This window comes from Callospermophilus lateralis, chromosome 1, assembly GCF_048772815.1.
Source record: "Callospermophilus lateralis isolate mCalLat2 chromosome 1, mCalLat2.hap1, whole genome shotgun sequence".
In the NCBI taxonomy this organism is placed as follows: domain Eukaryota; kingdom Metazoa; phylum Chordata; class Mammalia; order Rodentia; family Sciuridae; genus Callospermophilus; species Callospermophilus lateralis.
Window position 1 is genome coordinate 88,758,596 of NC_135305.1, and position 26,051 is coordinate 88,784,646.

At 39.7% G+C, this 26,051-nt stretch overlaps 1 protein-coding gene across 2 annotated transcripts in view; it reads right to left on the reverse strand.

Moving 5' to 3' along the window:
• Nt5c3a (5'-nucleotidase, cytosolic IIIA) overlaps positions 1–18,281 on the reverse strand; it is a 52,803-nt gene extending 34,522 nt beyond the window's left edge. The window contains exon 1 of one of the 2 annotated variants that reach the window (XM_076836144.2): positions 18,069–18,281. In XM_076836144.2, the coding sequence (XP_076692259.1) occupies positions 18,069–18,206 (138 nt within the window). In that variant the 5' untranslated portion in view covers positions 18,207–18,281. The remainder of the gene's footprint in view (positions 1–18,068) is intronic. The other variant, XM_076836159.2, reaches the window with a different exon arrangement.
• Positions 18,282–26,051: the final 7,770 nt, after the last annotated feature.

The following is a 26,051-nucleotide window of genomic DNA, read 5'->3' on the forward strand; positions in this document are numbered from 1 at the left end:
TAATACCAGCTACTCAAAGGCTAACATACAAAGATTATAAGTTTGAGGCAACCTGGGCAATTTAGCGAGACCCTGTCTCAAAAACAGCTTGAACAGAGTCCTGGGTTCAATCCTCAGTATCGCCCCTGTCTTCCTAAAAAAGACTTCTCTAAAGCTATGTCACATGATTGCAAATCCTTGAAAGTGAATTGCACAAGTTAATATTTTTTGAAATCCACAATGAATCATATGAACTGAGCACATTTTTTATTAGGGAGGATTCCAAAGTGATTCTAATGTATGTGGAAGCTTTATGCTTTATAATAACTATGTTTCTCATACAGTTTTAGTAAAATTAAATATCAGTAGCTTAAAATGAAATCTGAGGGCTCCAATAAAGTAATGCCTATAAATAATGCATTTTATAAATTCATTATTTAATTGAATGTACTATAAGAGAGTTCCATGTCTAACAGAAAGTTAGACAAAATTAGCTGTAGTACAGAAAGCAGGGCATAAGAGAATTAATATTTACTGAATAACTACTATGTGGTATAAACGTTTTTTGCTACATTAGGTAAATCTTAACCTGAGAAGACACTACTAAGAATGTAATTCTTAATATAAAACCCTGAAGAGTCAAGGGAGTAAGAAGTATTTAGGCAAATTGTCTCCATTCTAAGATAACTGGAAACTGGGGCTTAGAAAAGTGAAATATCTTGTCTAAGGATAAACCATTAAAAAGTAGCAGAGCTGAAATTTAAAACAACAGATTTATCAACTACTAAGTTCTCACTCATAATCTCATATTTTACACCACTGTCTAGTAATAAAATCACAGATTATATGTTTTTTTTTTTTTTTTTCAAGAGAATACTTAGAAGTCAAGCACAGAGGCACACACATAATCCCAGCTACTCTGTCTGGAAGGCTGGGGCAGAAGGAGTATGAATTTGAGACCAGCCTCACCAATTTAGTGAGAGTCTGTCTTTTTTTTTTTTTTTAATTTATTTTTTTAAATTTTTTTAAATTAATTTTTATTGTTGGTTGTTCAAAACATTACATAGTTCTTGATATATCATATTTCACACTTTGATTCAAGTGGGATATGAACTCCCATTTTTACCCCGTATACAGATTGCAGAATCACATCAGCTGCACATCCATTGATTTACATATTGCCATACTAGTGTCTGTTGTATTCTGCTGCCTTTCCTATCCTCTACTATCCCCCCTCCCCTCTTCTCTCTCTACCCCCTCTACTGTAATTCATTTCTCCCCCTTATATTTTTCCCCCTTTCCCCTCATTTCCTCTTGTATGTAATTTTGTATAGCCCTGAGGGTCTCCTTCCATTTCCATGCAATTTCCCTTCTCTCTCCCTTTCCCTCCCACCTCTCATCCCTGTTTAATGTTCATCTTCTTCTCATGCTCTTCGTCCCTACTCTGTTCTTAGTTACTCTCCTTATATCAAAGAAGACATTTGGCATTTGTTTTTAAGGGATTGGCTAGCTTCACTTAGCATAATCTGCTCTAATGCCATCCATTTCCCTCCAAATTCTATGATTTTGTCATTTTTTAATGCAGAGTAATACTCCACTGTGTATAAATGCCACATTTTTTTTATCCATTCGTCTACTGAAGGGCATCTAGGTTGGTTCCACAGTCTTGCTATTGTGAATTGTGCTGCTATGAACATGGATGTAGCAGTGTCCCTATAGTGTGCTCTTTTTAGGTCTTTAGGGAATAGACCGAGTAGGGGAATAGCTGGGTCAAATGGTGGTTCCATTCCGAGCTTTCCAAGAAATCTCCATACTGCTTTCCAAATTGGCCGCACCAATTTGCAGTCCCACCAGCAATGTACAAGTGTACCCTTTTCCCCACATCCTCGCCAGCACTTCTTGTTGTTTGACTTCCTAATGGCTGCCAATCTTACTGGAGTGAGATGGTATCTTAGGGTGGTTTTGATTTGCATTTCTCTGACTGCTAGAGATGGTGAGCATTTTTTCATGTACTTGTTGATTGATTGTATGTCCTCCTCTGAGAAATGTCTGTTCAGGTCCTTGGCCCATTTGTTGATTGGGTTATTTGTTATCTTATTGTCTAATTTTTTTAGCGCTTTGTATATTCTGGATATTAGAGCTCTTTCTGAAGTGTGAGGAGTAAAGATTTGTTCCCAGGACGTAGGCTCCCTATTTACCTCTCTTATTGTTTCTTTTGCTGAGAAAAAACTTTTTAGTTTGAGTAAGTCCCATTTGTTAATTCTAGTTATTAACTCTTGTGCGATGGGTGTCCTATTGAGGAATTTGGAGCCTGACCCCACAGTATGTAGATCATAGCCAACTTTTTCTTCTATCAGACGCCATGTCTCTGATTTGATATCAAGTTCCTTGATCCACTTTGAGTTAACTTTTGTGCATGGCGAGAGAAAGGGATTCAGTTTCATTTTGTTGCATATGGATTTCCAGTTTTCCCAACACCATTTGTTGAAGATGCTATCCTTCCTCCATTGCATGCTTTTAGCCCCTTTATCAAATATAAGATAGTTGTAATTTTGTGGATTGGTTTCTGTGTCCTCTATTCTGTACCATTGGTCCACCCGCCTGTTTTGGTACCAGTACCATGCTGTTTTTGTTACTATTGGAGAGCCTGTCTTAAAATAAAAAATACAAAGGGCTGCAGACATAGGTTGGTGGTAGAGCACTTGTCTAGCATGTATTAGGACCTGAGTTCAATCCCAGTACCAAACAAAAACAGAAAAAGATGTTCTGATCCAAATGTGTCTCTGTTCCACTAAAGTAAATGAATCAATCTGTACTGAGATGATGTTCGGATTTTTTACATCTCTGAGACTCAGGCCCTAAAATCAGAATTAAATACATATACATACACAGAGAATTACAAAACAGTCATGGAATGAGAGACATATTTTCCCACCTTACCAAAATTTGGAACACAAAGATACACACATATAATACATACAGTTGTCCCTTAGTATCCACCAGGCATTGGTTCCAGAATCCCCGAAATGCCCAAATCCAAGGTGCCCAAGTTCCTTATATAAAATGGCACAGTATTTGCATATGAAATACACGCATCCTCTGGATATTTCAAATCATTTCTATATTACCAATAATACCTCTCAGAATGTAAACACTGTATCAGCAATTGTTATACTGTATTTTTTTAGGGCATAATGACAAGAAAAATGTCTTTATATATTCAATAAATAAACATAATTGTTTTTTCAATTTTTTGTTTAGGATTTGAGGATAAGCCATCCCCAAATATACAAGGTACACACGCACAAACACACACAAAGTTGTGCACAAAATACAATGAAACATCTATATAATATGTAGTTTGGAAAAATTTAAGAATTTTAAAGATCAGGGCTGGGATATAGTTCCATGGTACAGCACTTGCCTATCACGTACAAGGCCCTGGGTTTGATCCCCAGATCAAACACTTTGATCCTTTTTTTTCCTAAAGAGAAAAAAAATTAAAGATCAGCCATATATTGATTGACAAAATTACCTAGAAGGAGCAACTTTCCTTAAAAGTTTCAAAGAGAGTCAAGATTAGACTGAATGCTGACTCTGCCACTCACTAGCTACTTCCTAAGTAAAAAAAAAACAACAACAACAACAAAAACAAGTCCTAACTAGACTGATTTTTTTTTGTATTTATTTATTTATTTATTTTTAGTTGTTGGCAGACCTTTATTTTATTTTTTTATATGTGGTGCTGAAAACAAGCCTGTGCCTCACACATGCCAGGCAAGTACACTACCACTGAGCCCCAGCCCAGTTCCAGCTAATCTGTGTTTCAAGGACTAAAAAGGTAAATATACAGGGTGAACTCAATTTAACCCTAAGGTTAAAACCTATCAGTTTCTATTTGCTTTCTAGTTCTAGTTCTCCTTTTTTCTTAAGTCAACTAATACTGAGGTTGTTTTGCAACATTTCAATATACTATAATGCTTTGGTTCTCAACTTGATCCCGTCTCCCTTCATCAGAATAGATCCAATAACTAATTCCTTTGGAATTTTAGGGTGGTGAGACCCTATCTCAAAATATTAAAAAGTAAGCAGGCACAGTGGTGCATACCTGTAATCCTAGTCACTTGAGACGTTGAGGTAGGAGGATCACAAATTTAACCCCAGTCTGGACAATTTAGTAAGACCCTGTTCTCAACAAAAACACTCTCTACCCAGTGGTAGAGAGCCCACGGATTAAATCCCCAGTACGACAAAAAAAACCAAAACACTACCACTGAGGCACAACCCTAGCCCCATCCCTTTTTATTTTAAAATGGGGTCTCACTAAGTTGCTGAGGCTGGCCTCAAACTTGTTATCCTACTGCCTCAGTCTCCCCAGTTGCTGGGATTATGGGCATGTGCCACTGCCAACACAATTTTTTAAAAAAGGCTTCACATAGTGATCATACTCCACTATTTTTGCAAAAAAAAAAAAAAGGCATAAAATCAGCAATGATTATGCAGTGAAATAGGGATAACAAACTGATCTTGGTTTATGGGTAAGGCTGCACAAGCATAAGGTGATCTTCTTTTATTATGATTTGTTTTCTTTTTTCTTTGGTACCAGGGATTGAACTGTGTTTAACCACTGAGCTACATCCCCAGCCCTTTCTAAAATATTTTATTTAGAGACAGGGTCTCGCTAAATTGCGTAGGGCCTCACTAAATTTTTTTTTTTTTTTTCTCACTAAATTGTTGAAGCTGGCTTTGAACTCGCTATCCTCATGCTTCAGCCTCATCAGCGGATGGGATTACAGGCATGTGCCATGACCACTGGCTGTTTTTGTTGTTTGTTTTTTGAGACTGGTGCTATGTTGATCAAGCTGATTTTAACTCAGAGCTCAAGGGATCCATTCTCCTGCCTCAGCAACCTTTGGCTGGGACCACACACCTTCAGTATAGCACCTGGCAGATTATGGTGTTTTGTTTTATAAGTAGTACTAGCAATTGAACCCAGCACCTCTCTCATGCTGCCCAAGCATTCTAATTTATTTTAAAATAGGATCTCACTAAATTGTCCATGCTGACCTCAAACTTGCCATCCTTCTGACTCACTCTTCCCAGCCACTGGGATTACAAACATGTGCCACTGCCTCCAGTTATATTATGGTATTCTTAATTCTGTATGCCAAATGGCTGAACAGTTGAAGTAAGATAAATGAGAGCAAGTGATGTGTTCAGGCTGTGGAGGAGATAAAATGAAGACAGGAAGGATCTTGCAGGCAACACTATCTTCTTCCACTTACTTACAAGAAGGAACTTGCTAAACAAATTAAGCAAACCCTCAATCAACTACTAAACAATTTTGAAATGTACAAGCAACTTGAGAATGAGGAAGAAAGAGACATAACATAGCAGTAGATTGCTTGCCCAGCATCAAACAGGCCCTAGGTTTGATCCCTAATGCCTCCAAAAACAAACAAACAAACAAATAAATAAAAGACAAAAACAAAAATAAAGAAAGCGGTGTGCGCGCATGCACCCCCCCACAGAGAGAGAGAGAGAGAGAGAGAGAGAGAGAGAGAGAGAGAGAGAGAATCTGAACAGGAAGATAAACAACACAAAGAAAGCCAGTGGCCCACATCTATAATCCCAGCAATTTAAGAGGCTAAGGCAGGAGACTAACAAATCTGAGGCCAGTCTCAGCAGCTTACCAAGACCCCGTATAAAAATTAAAAATAAAATAAAATAGCTATGGATTACCTCAATGGTAGAGCATACCTGGGTTCAATTCCCAGTACAAAAAGAAAAAGAAAACCTATGGGAAAAAAAATGACAAAATGGCATTTAAGTCTGCCATGGCTGAAGGTTGTCATACTTGGTTTAAATTTTATAGATTGTTTAAGCAACTCTGGGAGTTAATGAAAGAATAATAACACAAGAAAGAAAACTGTTTTCTAAAACTTATTAAAGAGAGCCTGATCACGTCACAGCACTCTCATTTACCTTACTTCAAATGTTCTGCCATTTGAGATACAGGTTGGAAGCAGAATTAAGAATACCATAATATAATTGGAGGCAGTGGCACACATTTGTATAAAACAAAGTTGAAGAGTAGAACTGTGCCATGGAGAGAGAAGCCTGCCACCTGCTGACAGAAAAACTGTGTTGTACAGATTTCCCTGGTGGCTGTTTTTAAGGGTAGGAAAAAACCTGCCAGGTAACACATTTTAAGTAAATGTTTATATTGAAGATACAAATTATAATCTTTAAAAGAGAATATGGATTCCCCAGCACAGTGGCACATGCCTGTAATCCCAGTTATTCAGGAGGATCACAAGTTTGAGGCTAGCCTGGACAGCTTAGTGAGATCCTGTCTTAAAATTTTAAGGGGGAGGTCAAAAACTCTACCACTCAAAGGGCTGGAGTTGTGGCTCAGTGGTAGAGCACTTGCCTGGCATGTGTTAAGCCCTGGGTTTGATCTTAAGCACCACATCTACTGACAACTAAAAGATATTAAAACAATAACAACAAGAACTCTACTTCCCAGGCAAAGAGTACAGAAGGTGGACCCCAGTTCTCCTAGTAGACCTCAAACTGCAATAAATTTGGAGATGGCATTGTCTCCTTTATCTTTGCTTAGAGATAAGCCCACTCTCTCCTTGAGAATGCTGGCTGGCTGTTTTGAGTCTCAGGTTGTTTTTACTTTACTTTACCCACTTCCACTCTACTGTCATTTGTAATAAAGTTCTCTTGGATGGTAAAAAAAAAAAGGGGGGGGGGATGGGATGCGGCTCAGTGGTAAAGCACCCCTGGGTTTAATCCCTAGTACCATGAAAAAAACAAAACAACAAAAATATTGAGAACATTCAAACTACTATGAAAATTAAGAATAACCCAAAACACTGCAAAAATTATAAAGTCCTATAGATTTTACCTCTATAATCTGTCTCTTTTCTGTCTTCCTCTTTCTACTGCTTCCATAGCTTTTTAGTGTACACTTGGCTCAGCTACCAGTTTACTCATACTAAAAGGCATTTCAGATTATGTCACTTATTTTAAAAACCATATCCAAAGACTCTTCAGAAAATTTACCACAAATATTCTCATAACAAAGATACTGTGCAATATGACCACAATATGTTTTTATTTTTAATCTTGCCTTTAAAAAATATGAAAGTAATATAGCCAGGCACAGTGGTGCACACCTATAATTCCAGTGGCTTTGGAGCCTGAGGCAGAAGGATCTCAAGTTCAAGTCCAGCCTCAGTAACTCAGGGAGACCCTGTCTCAAAAAAATAAAAAGGGCTGAGAATGTGGCTCAGTGGTAAAATGCCCCTGGGTTCAATCCCCAGTAACCTCCCTCACCAAAGTAATACATGCTCAGGATATTTTAAACAGTATAAAATGGTATTTATTTGTGGTGCCAGGATTGAACCCATTTTGCCATTTTGTCTTTTTTTTCCCCATAGGTTTTTTTTTTTTCTTTTTTGTACTAGGAGACCCTAACCACTGAGTCACATTCCCAGCCCCTTTTTTGTTATTTTATTTAGAGATGGTCTCACTTAGGGCCTTGCTGAATTGCTGAGGCTGGCTTTGAACACACGATCCTCTTACCTCGGCCTCCGGAGCTACAGAGTATGAAATGTTAATTGATGAAAAGATTGAAGTCTCCTCAGACTCATTCTCCTAAATTCACTATCACCATTAACAACCATAAACAGTTTCAAATGTATGTTTCCAAAAATTTCCAACGGCACACAAACATGTATATTTCTTTTAGAAGCACAAAGGCCATGCAACTTGTTTTTTCCCCTCAGTCACTTTCTCTTTCTTTCTCTCTCTCTTTTTTATTAAGACATTGATGGGGGGCTTGGGCTGGGGCTGTAGCTCTGTGGCAGAGCACTTGGCTCACTTGGATGAGGCACAGGGTTCAATCCTCAGCACCACATAAAAATAAACAAATAAAATAAATGTATGCGGTCCATCTACAACTACAAAAATTAAAAAATATATATTTTTAAAAAGACACTGATGGACCTTTATTTTATTCATTCATTTGTATGTGGTACTGAAGATCGATCCAGTGCCTCACACATGCTAGGCAAGTGCTCTACACTGAGCCACAACCCCAGCCCATTGGTCACTATCTCTTGAGCTTCTAAAAATGTCAACTTACACAGATTTATTTTAAGTTACACTCATTTCATTATGTAAATCCATCATGAGCCATTTAATCAATATATGTGAATTCAATAGAGTAAATGAAAGTGCCCATTTTTCCATATCCTCATCACCATGCTTTATCTTTTATATGGTAATTGTCTGGCAACCCTAATTCTGAGTATTTATGAGCAAATAACCATAAAGTTTCGTGACATATAAAATTTGCACTTCGCAGGTGGTAAAAATATGGATTGTATGAATGGTTTATTTCAGCAGTTATCAAACTTAAACATGAACTGGAATCAATTAAGGACAGTTTCCTCAGTCTACCTGCAGTTGCTTTCAGTTTGTCTGGGATGGGGATAGAGTTTGCAATATCTAATATGTTCCTACCTAAGGTGGGTAGAGAGCCATTTTTATGAAACACTGGCATGTGGGACAGTATATATATTTTTTAATATTTATTTTTTAGTTGTAGTTGGACACAATACCTTTATTTACTTATTTATTTTTATGTGGTGCTGAGGATCGAACCCAGGGCCTCGCATGTGCTAGGCAAGAGCTCTACTGCTAAGCCACAACCCCAGCCCTGTGAGTCACTATATTTCAAAATAAAGTTCTACCCTTCTACCAGTGAGCTACATCCCTATCCCTTTTTAAATTTTATTTTGGGGTAGGGTCTAAATTGTAGAGGCTCGTATTTGCCATTCTCCTGCCTCAGCCTGAGTAGCTGGGATTATAGGATTACAAACATGTACCACCATATCCAGCCAAGAATTGCCCTACTGAGGGAAATCATGCTTACCCCTCATCTACTAATCAGTGGCTAGAGTTGTTAATCCAAGGATGGAAAGTAGAAAGGTTGGAGGATGTGATGGCTTTTGGCCACTGTTTCTGGACAAATTTAAATGTTAGTAACCAGTTCCAAGGAGGTTTCATCTATAATACAAATGAATTAATAAGAAAAGAAATAAGAAAGGGGCTGGGGTTGTGGCTCAGTGGTAAAACACTTGCCTGGCATGTGTGAATCACTGGGTTCGATTCTCAGCATCACATAAAAATAAATAAATAAAGGTCCACTGACAACTAAAAAAATAAAAATAAATAAAAAAAAAAAAAAAAAAAAAAGAAAGAAGAAAGCCCAGGCATGGTGGCACATGCCTGTAATCCCAGCAGCTCCGAAGGAGAGGCAGGGGGATTGTAAATTCAAAGTCAGTCTCAGCAATTTATCCAGATCTTAAGCAATTCAGCAACAACCTGTCTGTAAATAAAATATATATATTTTAAAAGGGGGCTGGGAGTGTGGCTCAGAGGTTATGTGTCTCTGGATTCACTCCATAGTACCAAAAAAAAAAAAAAAAAGAAAGAAAGAAATAAGAAAAAGAATCATAAAACTAATTGTTTTAGGAGGTAATTAATTTTAGCTAACAAAAACAGCTCACTGAGATAAAATTTTTCAGTAAAGTTGAAAATGTGGTTAACTTGTGGTATGAGGAAAACGCACAGGAAATGTGACAAATGTGATTTGAAAGAACAAAGTCATATGGCCTGTTACAAATATTCCCATATTTGGAATATGTATTTCAATGTTTATAAACACTGAAAATCCAGGGATTCAAGGTGATCTTGAATATATGCACTGTCAATGTTATGAGTTTAATGTACCTATAATATATTTTATCCAAAAAGCACTAATTGGGCGCTGGGGACTGGGGATGCAGCTCAGTGACAGAGCACTTATGAGGCCCTGGGTTCTATCAGCAGTAGAGGAGTTGCGGGGGGGACCTACATGATAGATTCATGATAGTGTTAATTCACTGATACAGCAGTTTAAATCTTATTCCCCCCTCCCTTTTCTAAATATAGGCTCAGTAATAGGCTTCACAATACAGCACAAAGGAAATATCTGATATTATCTGAAGATAGAGGAAAGGAAGAAGTTTTGCTAGAAGTTCATCTCCTGGAAAGAAACATGCTTATGTTTCAAAAAACAGCACCCTGCCAGGCATAGACGCACATGCCTGTAATCCCAGTGTCTCAGGGGCCTGAGGTAGTAGGATTGTGAGTTCAAAGCCTGCCTCAGCACCAGGGATGTGCTAAACAACTCAGTGAACCCTGTCTCTAAAAAACAAAATAGGGCTGGAGATGTGGCTTAGTGGTACGTGCCGGAGTTCAATCCCTGGTACCCCCTGCAGCAAAAAAATGGGGGTATGGCTTAGTGTTAAAGCACTCGCACAGTCCTGGGTTGTGTGAGGCCCTGGGTTCAATCCCTAGCACCACAAAAATAAGTAAGTAAATAAATAAATAAAATGCAAAGAGTCACTTGCTGGTTTTCTCCATTGTTTTTCCAGTGGCTGCTCAACCCACTGCAAGTCACAGACCAACTTCTAACCTTGGAGCAGACTGACAGTGCTGATTCTGCCCCTTCTTGGGAACAATTTCCATTACTTCACCTCTAGCAGTTTTCAACTGTCCTTACTGAACATGCTTTAAATGTTGGCACTGCCAAATTTTCTTCTTCTTCTTCTTCTTTTTTTTTTTGTACCGGGGATTGAACTCAGGGGCACTCAACCACTGAGCCACATCCCCAGCCCTATTTTGTATTTTATTTAGAGAAAGGATCAACCTGAGTTGCTTAGCGCCTCACTTTTGCTGGGGCTGGGTTTGAACTCGGGATCCTCCTGCCTCAGGCTCCTGCAGTGCTGGGATTACAGGTGTACGATACCACATCTAACTTCTCCTTCCTTTTTGCTATAAAACTATGGATGAGAAATCATATCTTTCCTGGTATTATGCTGGCAGGCTGGACATTTGGGTAGATACTACTTCTAGTACCAGTATATCACCAGAGATCCATGCTAACATTTCCAACTGCTGTTGGTAATAACAGCAAAAGGTATATGTATATGTATATATATTTGTTCGTTCGTTCGTTCATTCATTCATTCATTCATGTCATTTCTACTTGGTTCTGCCTGTCCCCCTTCCAGTACTGTGTGGTGAACTACTGAGCTACATCCTCAGTCCTTTTTATTTTGAGACATGGTCTCGCTAAATTGCCCAAGCTAATGTCAAACTTCTGATCTTCCTGCCTCAGCCTCCCAAGCAGCTGGGATTACAGGTGTGCACCACCACACCTAGCTTGATTATTCCTTAATCACATCAAATTTAATGACTTAACATGAACTTATTATTTCATATTTTTCCTGCCTCCTTTCCCAATTGCTCTTCAAACTTGACCCTTTCCCTGCTTTATATCTTGGTTAACAACATAGTTAGAATCAGTGCTTACCTGGTAACTTTAAAATCATCCTTACCTATAATTAAAACCCTTTATTTACTGATTATAAATAATAAACTCTCAAAGATAGTGACCATGTTCCAAGCACTGTTATCTCATTCGATCTCCACAACTAACCTTCAAAGTTCTATTATTATATTACAATGAAGATGAAAAAAATGGAAATCAAAGAGGTTAAGTAACTTACAGCTTAATAAGTAATAAAGACTAAATTCAAAGCCAGGTTTGCATTAGTTCAGGGTTTGTGCTGCCACAAAGTTCTGCTGATTTTTATCTCTAAAATGTTTTGTCTTCTGATCCCTTACTTCTATCCCTACTGCTAACTGGGGTGGTTTAAAGTCTCAATCATCTTTCACAAGGAATAATTCCAATAGTCTCCCATACCATTTCCTTCCTTCCAGGCTGAACCCCTACAATAAATTATCTTCACAGAAGACTTTGGATAATGCAACTGTCTTGTTTAAAAACAAAGGGTTTTTGTGAGATAGGTACAATTATTATCACTGGGTTCAGTGATAATAATTCAGTTCAGTTTTTTAGCCAGCAACAAACCCAAAAACAAACATACACATAGACACAACACAAACAAACTATTCAGGAATCCTTGCTTCCTTCAAATTAAGGGGCAAACTATTTAGAATGTATTTACAAGATTCCTACAGCTGGGTTTTTTTTATTTTATTTTTTTGTAGTTGTACAAGGGTAGGTGTAGATGGACAGCATGCCTTTATTTTATTGATTTTTGTATGCAGTGCTAAGGATCAAACCCAGTGCCTCACACATGCTAAGCAAATGCTCTATTACTGAGCCACAATCATAGCCCCTATCCCATTGTCCCCCAGTATACATCCTTTCATGATGCAGCCACAATATTCCTTGCCCCTGCGCCTTAACTCTTGCTCCTCCTTGTACCTTCGATATCCCTTCTCTATTGGTTGTCCTGTTAAATGGCTGATGGCTTTGCTTAACTGTCAGTACAATTCTGTAGCATAACATTCATTCTAAGCAAATTAAGAAGAGACTTACTAGTGTTTAATAGCACCACCTTCCAATTTCTATTGAACTTTGTGGATAAAAGCCTTGTTTCTCCAAAGCTGAGGTGTGGTTCAGCGGTAGATCATACATATATGGGCCCTGCATTCAATCCTTAGAACCAAAATAAACACATAAACAAATAAAAAGCACTAACTCCATATTTAAAAGACCAGATAGTTTAACCATTTCTGCATCTATAAAAATGAAAGGTAAGAGTGGGATGTGATAATAATTGTACCTATCTCACAAGGAATGCACCACATTAGATCTAGGTTTGGGCAACATATTAAATAATAAATATTAACCATTATTATTATGGTTGTTTTATTTAAAAGTCACTTGCATTTCTCCTATCCTATACTGTAAAATATTTGAAGTCTGTTACTGTGTTTCATGTACACATGAAAATTTATTATCACATGCTATAGGCACTGCACAAATGTTTGTTGACTGAATGCATTTTTAATTGAATAATGTCAATCAGTTCACTGACACTCATATTCATCTGCTTTGGGATTATGAACATTTTTACAAGTTTTTAATCTAACATTCATATTACCCCAAAATCACAATAAACAAAGAAAATGAAAGACCTACAGAAAAAAGTAGAAAGTAGCCAAGACCCTGCAGCACAACTTGTAATCCCAGCTACTCAGAAGGCTGAGGCAAGAGGTTTACAAATCTGAGGCCAGCCTGGGTAACTTAGCAAGACCCTGTCATAAAATTAAAAACAAAATGGGCTGTTGATGTAGCTGAGTGGTAGAGCACTTCTGGGTTCAATTCCTAGTACCACAAAAATCCAAAAAACAAAACAAAAAGAGCATGAAGTTACTTATATATCCCAAAAGCCACAAACAACTTCACCTTGAAGAAAAAAAAAAAAAAAAAAACACAAAATATTAGTTCAATAACTAAAATGATCCAGTTTTCTAAAACATATTTTAAAACCTAAGTAATAGATATAGGACAATGAAATATCTTAGATTTAAGTCTCATCATTGTTCCGTGAATAGAAGAGTATAAATAACTTGCTAGATTAAAAAAAAAGAAAAAAAAACAATGAATCTGGCTAAGATGTATACAGTTTACAAATAGTCTAAGTTTGTATCAAGGACTTACTGGCCTTGCTCTAGAAATTGACATAGAATGAAGAAATTACATTGAAAGAAAAATTTTAAGTCTACAGTCTACACCCTGAATGCACCAAAGATCATCTTAAAAGAAAAAATTTTTTGAAAACAAATAATTATAGGTGCCTCACACATATAATCCCAGTGACTCAAGAGACTAAAAGAAGGATCTCAAGTTCCAGGCCAACCTCAACAACTTAGCAAGACTTTGTCTCCAAATAAAAACTAAAAAGGGCTGGGGACATACCTCAGTGGTTAAGTACCCCTGGGTTTAATACCTAGTACCAAAAAATAATTAAACAAATAAAAATAAAATAAATATTTGAAGGGCTAGGGCTGTAACTCAGGGGCAGAGCACTTGCCTAGCATGCATGAGGCATTGGGTTCAATTCTCAGCACCACATAATAGTAACAAATAAAACAAAGCATGCTGTCCATCTACAACTGCAAAAAATAAAAAAATAAAATAAATATCTGAATCTAGTGATATAAATATGATTACATAAATAATTATACAGGGGAGAATAGACCAATATCCTGCATAGAAGAATTTCTAATAATTTATGTAGATACTCGATCCTCAAGCATGTGGAGCACTGCTGCCCTTTCTGAAACTGGATTTCTCAGAGTGACTTCATTCCAAAGAGAAGAGCATGGAAGGAGAGGAAGGAGAAAGCCCACAAGCACTACCTCAACAAGGTGATGAGGTTAAAGCTGTTGGTTTGATACTATGGACCCTTGATATGTGATGAAAATAACATGGTCTTCCTCCTCAAATCCCCAAACTCAGTTAATCATAAAGAAAAAATTTTAGACAAAACCCAATTGAGGGACATTCTACTAAATATATGACCACAACTATTAAAAACTGTGAAGAATGGCTAGCAGTGTAGCTGAGCTCTACCCCCAACACAAAGAAAAAAGGAAGGAAGGTAGGAAGAAATGGGTGTGGGGGAGGAAAGAAGACACGATGAGTAAGTATAAAGGGCTATGCACACAGGGGATCCTGGGACAGATGACATCAGGTAAAAACAAAGGAAAAGTGAAAAAGCAAAGTAATTTAATAAATATCAACATTTATCCATTATAATTAGTTATTAATTATAATAAATGAACTATTAATTAATTATAACAAATGTATTTCTAATTATTAATTATACAAATTATAACAAAATGTTCTAAAATAAAGTTCACTTAAAAAATGAAGTATCATTAAAAAAAAAAAAGAAAAAGAAAAAGAGGTCTATGCCTGTAATCCAGTGGGTTGGGAGACTGAGGCAGAAGGATCCTGACTTCAAAACCAACCTCAGGAAATTAGCAAGGCCCTAATCAACTCAGTAAGACCCTGTCTCTAAATAAAATACAAAAAGGACTAGGGATATGGCTCAGTGGTTGAGTGTCCCTGGATTCAATCCTTGGTATGGAAAAAAAAAAAAAAAAAGTATCTGAGCAGAGTATGGTGGTGTATCCTGTAACCCCAGCTACTTGGGAGGGTGAGGAGGGAAGATCACAAGTTCAAGGATCATAAGTTCAAGACCAATTCTAAGAAACTTGATAAGATCTCTCAAAAAGGGGGGGAGGAGTGGGAAAGAGCAGGAAATGACTTTCAAAACCTATTATTAGTATTAGACATTTTCAAAAAAGGTAGGAGAGGTGGCTGAGGATGTTGCCCTATAGTAAAGCACCCCTGGTTTCCATCCCTATTACAAAAAAGGGGGGAAGAAGTTTTTGACTATGATAAAATTAGTAATCTTAAAGAGATGTGGGGCATAAGAAAGAAATTTATTCAAACCTGTTCAATTAATAGGTAGGGTAGTTGATACATGGTCTCAGGTAACATGCAAAGGGATGACCGATTAGACTTGGAAGGAAAAAAACAGCCAACTTCAGGCTGGGGTTGTGGCTCAGCAGTAGAGCGCTCGCCTGGCACGTGCGAGACCTTGAGTTCGATCCTCTGCACCACATACAAAAAATAAGTGAAAAATACAGGTGTTGTGTCCAACTACAACTAAAAAATAAATAAAAAACAACAACAACAAAAAACAGCCAACTTCATTTAAAGTGGCCCCTCTTATCTCTGCTCTGAACATTTCTAGCATGTCTTCTGACCGACTTCCTCTATATATTTAGTTTGCTACCCCACAAGAGATTTCCGTTGAAGCATGTACATCCCACTGGCAAATCCCCTCCATCTCTCAATTAAGGATTGGAAGAGCAGGGCATGGTGGTGCACACCTATATCCCAGTGACTGGGGAAGCTGAGAAAGGAGGGTCACAAGTTTTAGGCCAGCATGAACAACCTTATTGAGACCTTATTTCAAAATAAAAAATAACAAGAACTGGGGATATAATTCACTGATGGAGCACCCAACTTCAACAGCAAAACAAAACAACTGGAAGAGAAAATGAACCATTTGTAGCAAGTCCCAGAAATCATTTATTTTCCTATCCCACTTTGATTAGGTAGTTACCTCTAGTTCCATTAGCTGTGAGTAGAGCTATATATATCCACTGGACATTCATGGGTTTGGATGGATTCTTGGAGGTAAGAGATTAGGAGATAGGCAGAGCAGACCCCCTGTAACAGTTATTAACCAGGACCGAAACCCACATTTTGGGTCTCCCAGTCGAATACTTTTCCTATCTGAATAATCAACTTATTAAAATTACTAAAGTGCACAATGGCATAAGCCTGTAATCCCAGCGAATCAGGAGACTGAAGCAGTAGGACCTCAAGCTCAAACCCAGCCTCAGCAACTTAGGAAAACCCTGTCTCAAAATAAAAAATAAATAGTGCTGGGGATGCTTCTCACTGATTAAGCACTCCTGGGTTCAACCCCAGGTACCAAAACATTTTTTAAATAATTTTTAAAAATAAAATTACCAAAGTTAAAAAAAAAACAACAAACTCTTTCCAGATTTTCCATTGAAAAGCTGCTAGCAAGACACACACATATCACACTCTGCATTAAAACAGTGTACTATGTATACATGAAAGATTTAACAAATTTCTACAGTACAAATAAGCAAAAGTTAGCATCCTTGAAGAATCTTCATTATTTTTCACAAAGAAAGCAAACTCTTCCTTAGGATTCTCTGAAGGACCTGTCCACAGTTTTAATACATATAGGAAGATAGGGCAATTGTTTTCTCACATAAGTAGAATAAACTTTGGTTTTGGGGCAAAGGAAAGCTATTGATGTTCACTAATCAGGACAAGAAGAATAAAATGAAACTTCTGAGACAACTTTGTTACTCTAAACTTACAAAGGTAGAGAAATAAGGTATAATAACCCAAGAATAAACCAATTCAGAATGTAGTAATATTATTGGAATATGAAACACATGAAGTTTTTTTTTTTTTTTAAATATTCCTATATTCAACCTTGTGCCATGGAGACCAACAGGTTTTTTTGTTTTTTCTTGGTACTGGGGATTGATCCCAGAGGTACTTTACCACTGAGCCACATCCCAACCCCTTTTTATTTTGAGATAGGGTCTCTAAATTGCTGAGTCTGGCCTGGAACTTGGGAACCTCCTGCCTCAGTCTCCTGAGTCGCTGGAATTACAGGTGTGTGTCAACAGGACAAACCATCTCTTTTATTAATATCGCTACTATTCATAACAGTAATGGATTCTCACCTTATTTGTCATAAACACTTGATCCCCAGGTGTTCATATGTACAGCACACTATCAGGAGTATATTTAGGATGCACTCCAGTAAATATATTAGACTTCTCATAGACGTGATTAATCTAAACAAACAACAAAACTGAACTAAACATACCCAAATTCGGAACAACAAATTACTTACAATGCACCTCAAATGGCATTCTCCAGAAAAAAATGTTTAATAAGGTTGGAAATTTCCAAAAAAAAAAAAAAAAATTTAAAACATTTTTGCAAGAGCTTTGGAGAAAAATGAGCACAAGGACACTTCGTGGGAATTTGACACATGAAGGAATAACATTCAAATACAAAATAAACTATTCTGAATTCCTACTGGTTGGGCTGGCATTTCTTTAAAAAACAGTGAAGATGTTACGTTTTCATAATGTATTTCATGTCAACGCCGACATAAAAACTCCTCTTTGGTAATTCGAACTGGGTTAGTTGCAACGGTTTGAGCAGGTGCAGTCCAGAGAAAGACTTGCAGTTTATCCCTTTATCTCTTGAGAAACGGGTTTTGCAGCACGAGGTAGTTGCTCCGTGGAGCATCTATTCTCTGCCCTGTTCGTCCAAACGGAGAAAACAAAGGACTCGATCCGGGAATCGAGCCCTGGTCACCGAGCCGCGGAGTCGCCCCGCGCGGGACCCCGAAGCTGTATGCCCCTTAGCTGGCGAGACCCCAGCCTGATCATTACGCACTCGTCGCCCCTTCACACTGCAGCAGCGGCACAGTGCTGGCAGGCGAGGCCGGACCGACAGCGGCGCTGGTCCCTTACGCACTCTCGGGGCGTGGGGCCCCCATACTCACCATCTCGATGATCTTGGTCTTGCGGCCCGTCTTCCTCTTCAAGGTGAATATGTACTGGGCCAGCACCACCCCCGCCACCAGGGCGCACACGCTGGCGCTTGCTACCGCGCCCACCCTAGCCACGGCTGCCCGATCCATGGACAGGCCCTAGTGTGCCGTCCGCCCAGAAAAGTAAAGGCCACTAGCCAACGCTGCGAGCCTCGGAAGCGCGGGAGCCGTGCACGCCGCAGAGGCACGACGCCCCGCCCAACGCGCCGCTCTACGCGGGCTCGCCCCGGAGAGGCCCCGCCCACGAGGACCGAGGGGTGGGGCCTGCGCCCGTATCCCCGGTGGGCGGTGGAGCTTTCCCACTGCCTGGTTCTAAGGAACTGCCACAAACAGAGAGAACTGCGCTAATTCTCTCTGCTGAAATCTAGTAGGCAGTGCTAACGAGCTTCGCCCAGTCGACATCGGATTCCAGTAGCGGCCCACCCAGAAACCGGTCCCCGCCTCCTGGGCCTCAGCCTCTCAGGACTACAGCCCCCAGTAGGCTGCGCGGCCGCAGAGTGTGACTTGCGCAGTAGCGTTCGTTGTAAAGTGCTATGACAACTGGGCGAGGGCTTGGAGTTTGACTGGACGGGGGAGGTGTCCCTTCCGCTGGCCAGCCCTTTTCTGCTATCTCGCTCTCGCTGCCTCCTGCATCTTTCCCTCCTCTGTGTGAGCAGCGGGACTTACAGTTGTTCTCGCCTGCCGGTCTCTTCCAGGGGATAAATGTTTCCCCTGCTTGTCTTTGGGGGGTGACGGGATACAGGGGAAGCTGGTGCAAGCCTGTAATCCCAGCAACTCGGGCGACTGAGGCAAGTTCCAGGTCAGTCTCGTTTAGCAAGGCCCTAAGCAATGAAGCGACATCTTGTCATAAAAAGTAAATAAATAAAAAGGGCTAGGGATGTAGCTCAGTGATAAAGGGCCCCTGGGTTCAAAATCTCAGTTCATCCTGCACCCCCCCCCAAAAAAAAAAAAAAAAAAACTAATAGGAGAAAAACAGTTTACATACGTGCTTATGGGAGGGCCACAAAAATACGACATTTAAAGAAATGGCCAAGTGATTGAGGTTTATATATATATCATCCTGAGCCACTGAAGGGAAGAAGAATCTGACGGTTCTGTTACTGGCTTGGTGGGTTCTTGTGCCCTTCATCAGTAGAATCAGATATAAAGACACAACTGCATTGGAAACAAGAGTAAATTGGAACTTCTTGTTCTGGCAGAAGGGAGAAACAGCATTGGCCAAGAGAATATCAAGCTAGTTTCAAAGAGAGATAGTCTGACAAACGTGAAAGGTGGTAGGAGTGGCGTTTTAAGTGCTTTCAGTAAACATCAACCTTGAGGAAGTAGTCAGTGGTTCATCCTATTGTCAGTATTTCATACTAATGCCATGTTCTGGATAAACATCCTTTCCCCTGTGATGAGGATGAGTTGACATAGCTGTTAAGAGAACATATAGGCGAGAAGTGGAAGAAAACACAAATCTTGGAGGTCCCAGGAATTTGCTGTTTTATTGACTCCTCAACAGTTTTATTCATTATGTTGTTTGACCTTGGATATTCGGGGGAGAGTATCTTGGTTTTAGTGATGCACCTAGTTTCTGATGCTGACAAGACAGTGAATAAGAGGATAGGAAAAGGCACATAGCATGCTCTGAATAGCTAAAAAGCTATGATTTAAGGTGGGGGAGCAAGGAAAAGCTCGTCCCTGGCTTTCAATAGATAAGAAACTATGAGTTAATGTTCCTGGAGTACCTTTGCTCTTTTGATATGTGGGGGAGCAAGTTTGAGGGCACAAGCTGTATCATTTGACCCCACCCCCAATTTTTACTGTTAATCTTAAGGGAGTACTGCTTTTCATGATGGTCCTATAAGGGGTGGTGAAAGAAAATTATGGGTTGGGCTAGTGGGGCATGTCTGTAATTACACAACTTGTGGGACTGAAGCAGGGATCACAAGTTCAAGGTCAGCCTCAGCAATTTAGCCAGCTCCTATTAAAAAAAAAAAAAAAAAAAAAAAGATTAGAGTTGTAGCTCAGTGGCAAAGCACCCCTAGGTTAAGTCCTCAGTTTAAAAGAATTACGTGAGAAGTAATATATTGTGACTAAAGAAAGGTTGCCTTGTGCACATGCAAGTCTTGGGGCTGAGAAGTATCTCAGTGGTATAAAGTTGTAAGAAGTAACTCAGGTGATAAAAAGTTGTCTATTTCTTTTTCTTTCTTTTTTTCTTTGTGTGTGTGTGTATGTATGCACATATGCCAGGGAGTGAGCTCAACCCTATTTTGTATTTTATTTACAGACACTGAGTTGCTTAACACCTCACCATTGCTGAGGCTGTCTTTGAACTTGCTATCCTCCTGTCTCAGCCTCCCAAGCCACTGGGATTACAGGCGTACACCCAGCAAAAGTTGTCTATTTCTGGTATAGACATCTTTACCAATGAAAATGTCTTTTATGGATGTAAATATTATCTACACAAAAGAAGTTAAACAGTTGAAGAGGAGTAGTTAAATATATTTTCCTGCTTTAACTGGTTCTCTATCTCATATTTTATCACTGAGCTACATCCCTCATCCTTTTTATTTTTATTTTTAGTCAGGATCTTACTGAATTGCTGACAGTCTTCGATAAATCCTTGAGGCTGGCCTTGAATTTGTGGTCCTCCTACCTCAGTCTTGAGTCACTGGGATTACAGATGAGTGCCACCATCCCTGGCAAATAAAATTTTTAGATTTTTTTTTCCAGTACTGGGAATTGATCAAGGGTTTCTCACATGGTAGGCAGGTGCCCTGCTGTTACTGAAAACTTGGTCCTTGTCCCCAATACTAATTCATGCCAGTTTAATAATGAGGACACAGTTGAGAAAAAGGAAAAAAAAGTTTTATTGCTTTGCTAGCAAAGGAGAAGCACTGAGGACCCCCAATGCAATTTAGGTGTGCTCTGACAGTAGGAGGAGGAAAGGGTGTCTCTTCCAAGGTGTGCCCTGATGGTGTGTTGAAATTCACTTGTTAATTTGGGAGATAGTCACTTCCTAGATCTTCCAGTGACATCTCCTTCCTGTGGTAGTTGTACACTGAAGGACCTGTAACTCAGCCTAGGAGAGGAAAAGGTAATCTTGTTCCCTCCCACACCCCACCTCCACTCCCTGGTTAGGAGAGAGAGAGGGTGTCATGAGGGGGCAAAATTGTGACGTGTATGCAGTCCAGGGAGAAATAAAGAATGTCCACACGCTTCTGCCCCTTTCAATGCTTTATTCACTCAAATTACTCAATACAATTTCACTCTATAGGTTCTTAATCAAGAAATCACAATCCTTAATTTTAGGCACTGCAATAGACATAATCAATTCACAGCAAACAATTCTATATTAATAAATTCACAGCAAACAATTCTAGATTAATTCTAAGCACTGCAAAACACACTTAATCATGACAGGCTAATGTTAGACATTTCCTCTGCATGCTAAGTTCAAAATTCTTAAGCCTTAGGCTTTATGTCCAGTAGATGCACACTCACTTAGACCACAGTGATCATGTCTGAAACCAGGCAGGCTTTTCCTGATGTGGAGGGGACAACTGGTTGAGGAGAGGGTCCTAGGGAGAAGTTACAGCTCTCACCAGGGTTCAGATGAGGTGGTAGAGTTTGAGAGCAGTAAGGATCACACAGATGATCTGGAAATGATGACAAGTAATGGGATGTCAGGTCCTCATCAGGCTCTCCAGCTCAAGTGCATCCTTGTTTCAGCTGGCTGAATCCCTGTTCTTCAGCTCTATTATTTATACTAATCTGGAGGCTTTTGACCCCAGCTTTCAATCCTTATCAGCTACCACTGTATTTCTCCATGACATCATTTACCCTGGGGTCAGAAACATCTGGTCTGACATCTCCACTCTGATCTTTCTTTCGCCTTTCCCTCTTATTCAGGCGAGGACAGCCTGCCAGGGGCTCCACTCTGTTTATCAGAGTGAGGGGAAATAACTTGTCTGAGGCCATACTGGAGGGCTCCGTGGGTGTGCCTGGTGAAACTGCAGGTTTCAAACTGTAATTTTTAAAATGGAGTTGCTTAGGCTCAGGCCTAAGGCCATCTTCACATTGGGAGAGGAGGGAAAGAAAGAAAATGTCCCTTTTAAAATAAGGAGTGAGCCTTGCAGTGGCACATTCCTGTAATCCCAGCAGTTTGGGGGAGGCTGAGGCAGGAGGACTGAGTTCAAAGGTAGCCTCAGGAACAGCAAGGTGCTAAGCAAAAATCAGTGAGACTGCTGCTGAAAGCTCAGTCCTTGTGCCCGATGCCAATCCAATAATGAGGACATGGTTTTGAGAAAAAGGAAAAAGGTTTATTGCTTTGCTAGCAAAGGAGAAACACAGGGGAATCCTGTCCCAGAGGCTGAGATTCTTCCCATCAGCAGGAACAGAGAAAATGAGATTAGAGAGGAGAGATCAGGAAGAAGATCAGGGAGGAGAAGGTAAGGGAAAAGAAGATCAGGGGAAAGTTTAGGGAAAGAAGATCAGGGAGGAGAAGGTCAGGGAGAAGAAGTTTGGGAAAAAGGAAAAAACCTGTAAGTTTCAAAGTAACAAAGAGATAGTCAAAGCATCAAGTGAACCTCTGTTACAAGACCTTATCTCTAAATAAAACACAAAATAGGGCTTGGGATATAGCTCAGTGGTTGAGTGCCCCTGAGTTCAACCCCCAGTACCAAAATAAATCAATCAATGAATAAATAACAAAAAGTTTAAAAAAAAAGCTGGAGATGTGAAGGCAGGCATTATTTATTACAGTGATGCACAACTGTAATCCCAGCAGCTCAAGAGGCTGAGGCAGGAAGATCATGAATTCAAAGCCAGCTTTAGCCATTTAGCATGGCCCTAAGCATGACCCTGTCTCTAAAGAAATCATTTTTTTCAAGGCTGAGGATGTGCCTCAGTGGTGAACTTCCCCTGGGTTCAATCTCTGGTAACCCTCAAATAAAATAAGCAGTGAGGGATATATTCAAAATGAGAGCTGGGCCACTGTTATATTTGTCCCGATGCTAAAGTAATAATGAGGACATGATTTTGAGAGAAAAGGAAAAGAAAAAGAAACTTTATTGCTTTGTTAACAAAGGAGAAACATAAGGAACTCCTCTTGGTGTGATCCCTGAAGCCTGGATTACTTTTTTTTTGTAAGGATAAGGGATTGATTCAGGGATGCTTAACCAGTGAGCTACATCTCCAGCCCTTTATTTATTTATTTTGAAACAGATTCTCACTAAATTGCTTAGGGCATCCCTAAATTGCTGAGTCTTCCCTAAATTTGAATTGAGATCCTCCTGCCTCAACTTCCAGAGCCACTGGAATTACAGTTGTGCAAAACTGCCCAGCTTTCATTGCTTGTTTGGTTCTTGTGGTGGCTATGTGCTCAAATAGATAACTCTGCCTAGGATTAGGAAGAAAGGTAATCCTATTTCTTTGCAGGTGAAAGAAATATTAGGGAGAGGGAGGGAGAGAGGAAGAGAAACAGACATGTCCATTTTAAAAATAAATCACAGTCAGGTATGGTGGAACACGCTTGTAATCCCAGCGGCTCCAGAGGCTGAGGCAGGAGGATCTTTGTACTAGCCCCCCCTCTTCCAAAGAAAATCTTAACTAAGTTTCTCCAGAAATCTTCACCATAATTGATTTTAGGACTATAGCAAAAGAGTCTCTACAAAAAAAGTTCAATGTAGGTTAACTTCCCATTTTCCAGTTCCTCTATTTTACATGGCCACTGGCCTGGAAGAAATCAGCACTCCAGATACTGAATGCCCCTTTACTAGTTTTTCACAAACATTTATCCAGTATAATAGTTTGTAGAAGTGTTTTTGCAAATGCAAAATGTGATTTTTTTTTAAAGGATCCTTTAACAAGGCCTCTGGTCTTGAGCTGGAGCTTCACAGAGATGTTTACATTTCTAAGAGTAGAGAAATTACCAATTAGGCTCCATGGTAAAAGCTGACAGAGGGGAGCAAAGAAAGGGGAGAAAAAGCTCTCCCCTTCTCAGATGTTGTCCTTGAAGGGTTACCTTTCCCAAAACAGTGAAAGAAAAAGCTGCTTTTATGTGAAATTCTGCAGACCGAACATCTGAGTAAGGGGAAACCAGGAACAAGAGGAGGTAAGCAAGAAATATACACGAGAGTTTATTTGTCAGAGCTGACAAATAAAGTCCATCTCTCTATAGCAGAGAGAGGCAAAACTGGCTTGTGATCTGAGACTTTTATGGGTCAGGCTCGGGAATCAGAGCCCCATAAGTTCTAATGTCTACCATGCGGCCAGCGCAATGGTTTCATTAATGAGGTTCTTGGCATAAAAGTTAGCTAGTGAGATCGAAATAAACACACAGACTCAGTTACCTTTTTCTATGACCAGGTCCGAGACGGCTCCCCTCTCTGGTTCCCTCCTCTAATCGCCAGGCAGGGCAGCAAGGATTACTCAGGGCTAGCAGGAGAGAGAGAGCGAGCACGCCAGGGAGTAGCCTTTTATTGGGGAGCAAGAAATTCAGGGGAGAATTCCATCCAATGAAGGTTGAAGGGGGGGCCGCACTCCAAGGTCAGGGTCAGTGATTGGGCCTCCGGGGTCAGTGGTCAGTTACACCCCCACACGGACAGGTTCTCTCAACAGGAGAGGGCCGGGAAAGCTCCGACACAGCCAGAGCGCCTCAGACCCTAACCGGGAGTCACCCAGGCACGTGTGAGAATGGCTTCCGACACTAATGCAGGTGGTTAAGGGTTGGGTTGGTATGAGAGTGTGGTGAGCCTTTCTCAGAAACGCCCTTGGGTGGGAAAGTGAACTTTTTCTTTAAAATGGTGGCTGTCAATTAGCATGGCTTTCCAGATGTTAAGCAAGGACCTTATATTGAGCCCCTCCCCTTACATGGGAATAAAGTTCTGAAAATACTTGAATTTGGGGTTCAGGGGATTAATTTATTACAGCAAAACTGTGCCCTCTGAACCTGGCTGCAGCCAAATAAAAGTGTTTCCTGCTATCTTCATTGCCTTGCCTCCTCTGTTCCTACAACATTCTGAATTCTAAATTGGCCTCTGAAAGAGCCAGGCACTAATCAAATGAGACCCTGTTTCTAAATAAAATGCAAAAAAGGGCTGGGGATGTGGCTCAGTGGTCGAGTGTCCCTGAGTTCAATCCCCAGTACCAAAATAAATAATAAAAAGCCTAGGATGTGGTTCAGTGGTAAAGTGCTTCTGGGTTCAATTCTCCAGTACCATAAATCAATAAATACATCCTTGAAGTGGCAGAACAGAGAGGGCTATATTCAAAGCATAAAGTGGACCACTGGGGTATATGATCTCTCTCTCTCTCTCTCTCTCTTTTGAGTTTAAGGAAGACTTTTTTTAATTTAACATTTTACTATTTCAGGATAATGATAATAATACACATTTAAATGGCACTAACTGTGGGCCAGAATACATTCTAAATGCTTTGCAAATTGTTAATCATTGAATCTCCACAACAACCATATGAGATAGATACGATTATCAGCTCCATTTCATTATAGACGAAGAAACTGAGACAGAGAAATTAGGCACTTGCCCAAAGTCACAGAACTTGCCAGCGATGAAGCCAGAGTTCAAGAAAGAGAGGTGGGCTCCAGAATCTACGTACATCACAGTAAATTTAAAGTAATGGGCTGGGGATGTGGCTCAAGCGGTAGCGCGCATACCTGGCATGCATGTGATCTGGGTTTGATCCTCAGACCACAAAGATGTTGTGTCCGCCGAAAACTAAAAAATAAATATTAAAAAATTTTCTCTCTCTCTCTCTAAAAAAAAAAAAAGTAATGTGTGCATATATACATTGAATGTATTTACTCTCCAAAGGTATATCAAAGGTGCATTTTATATCAAAAATTTCATTTTATATCAAAGATTACCTCTGGATCTGATACAGCATATTGAATTGGAGGTGGGAATTCAACTTGATTTGGCAAATATT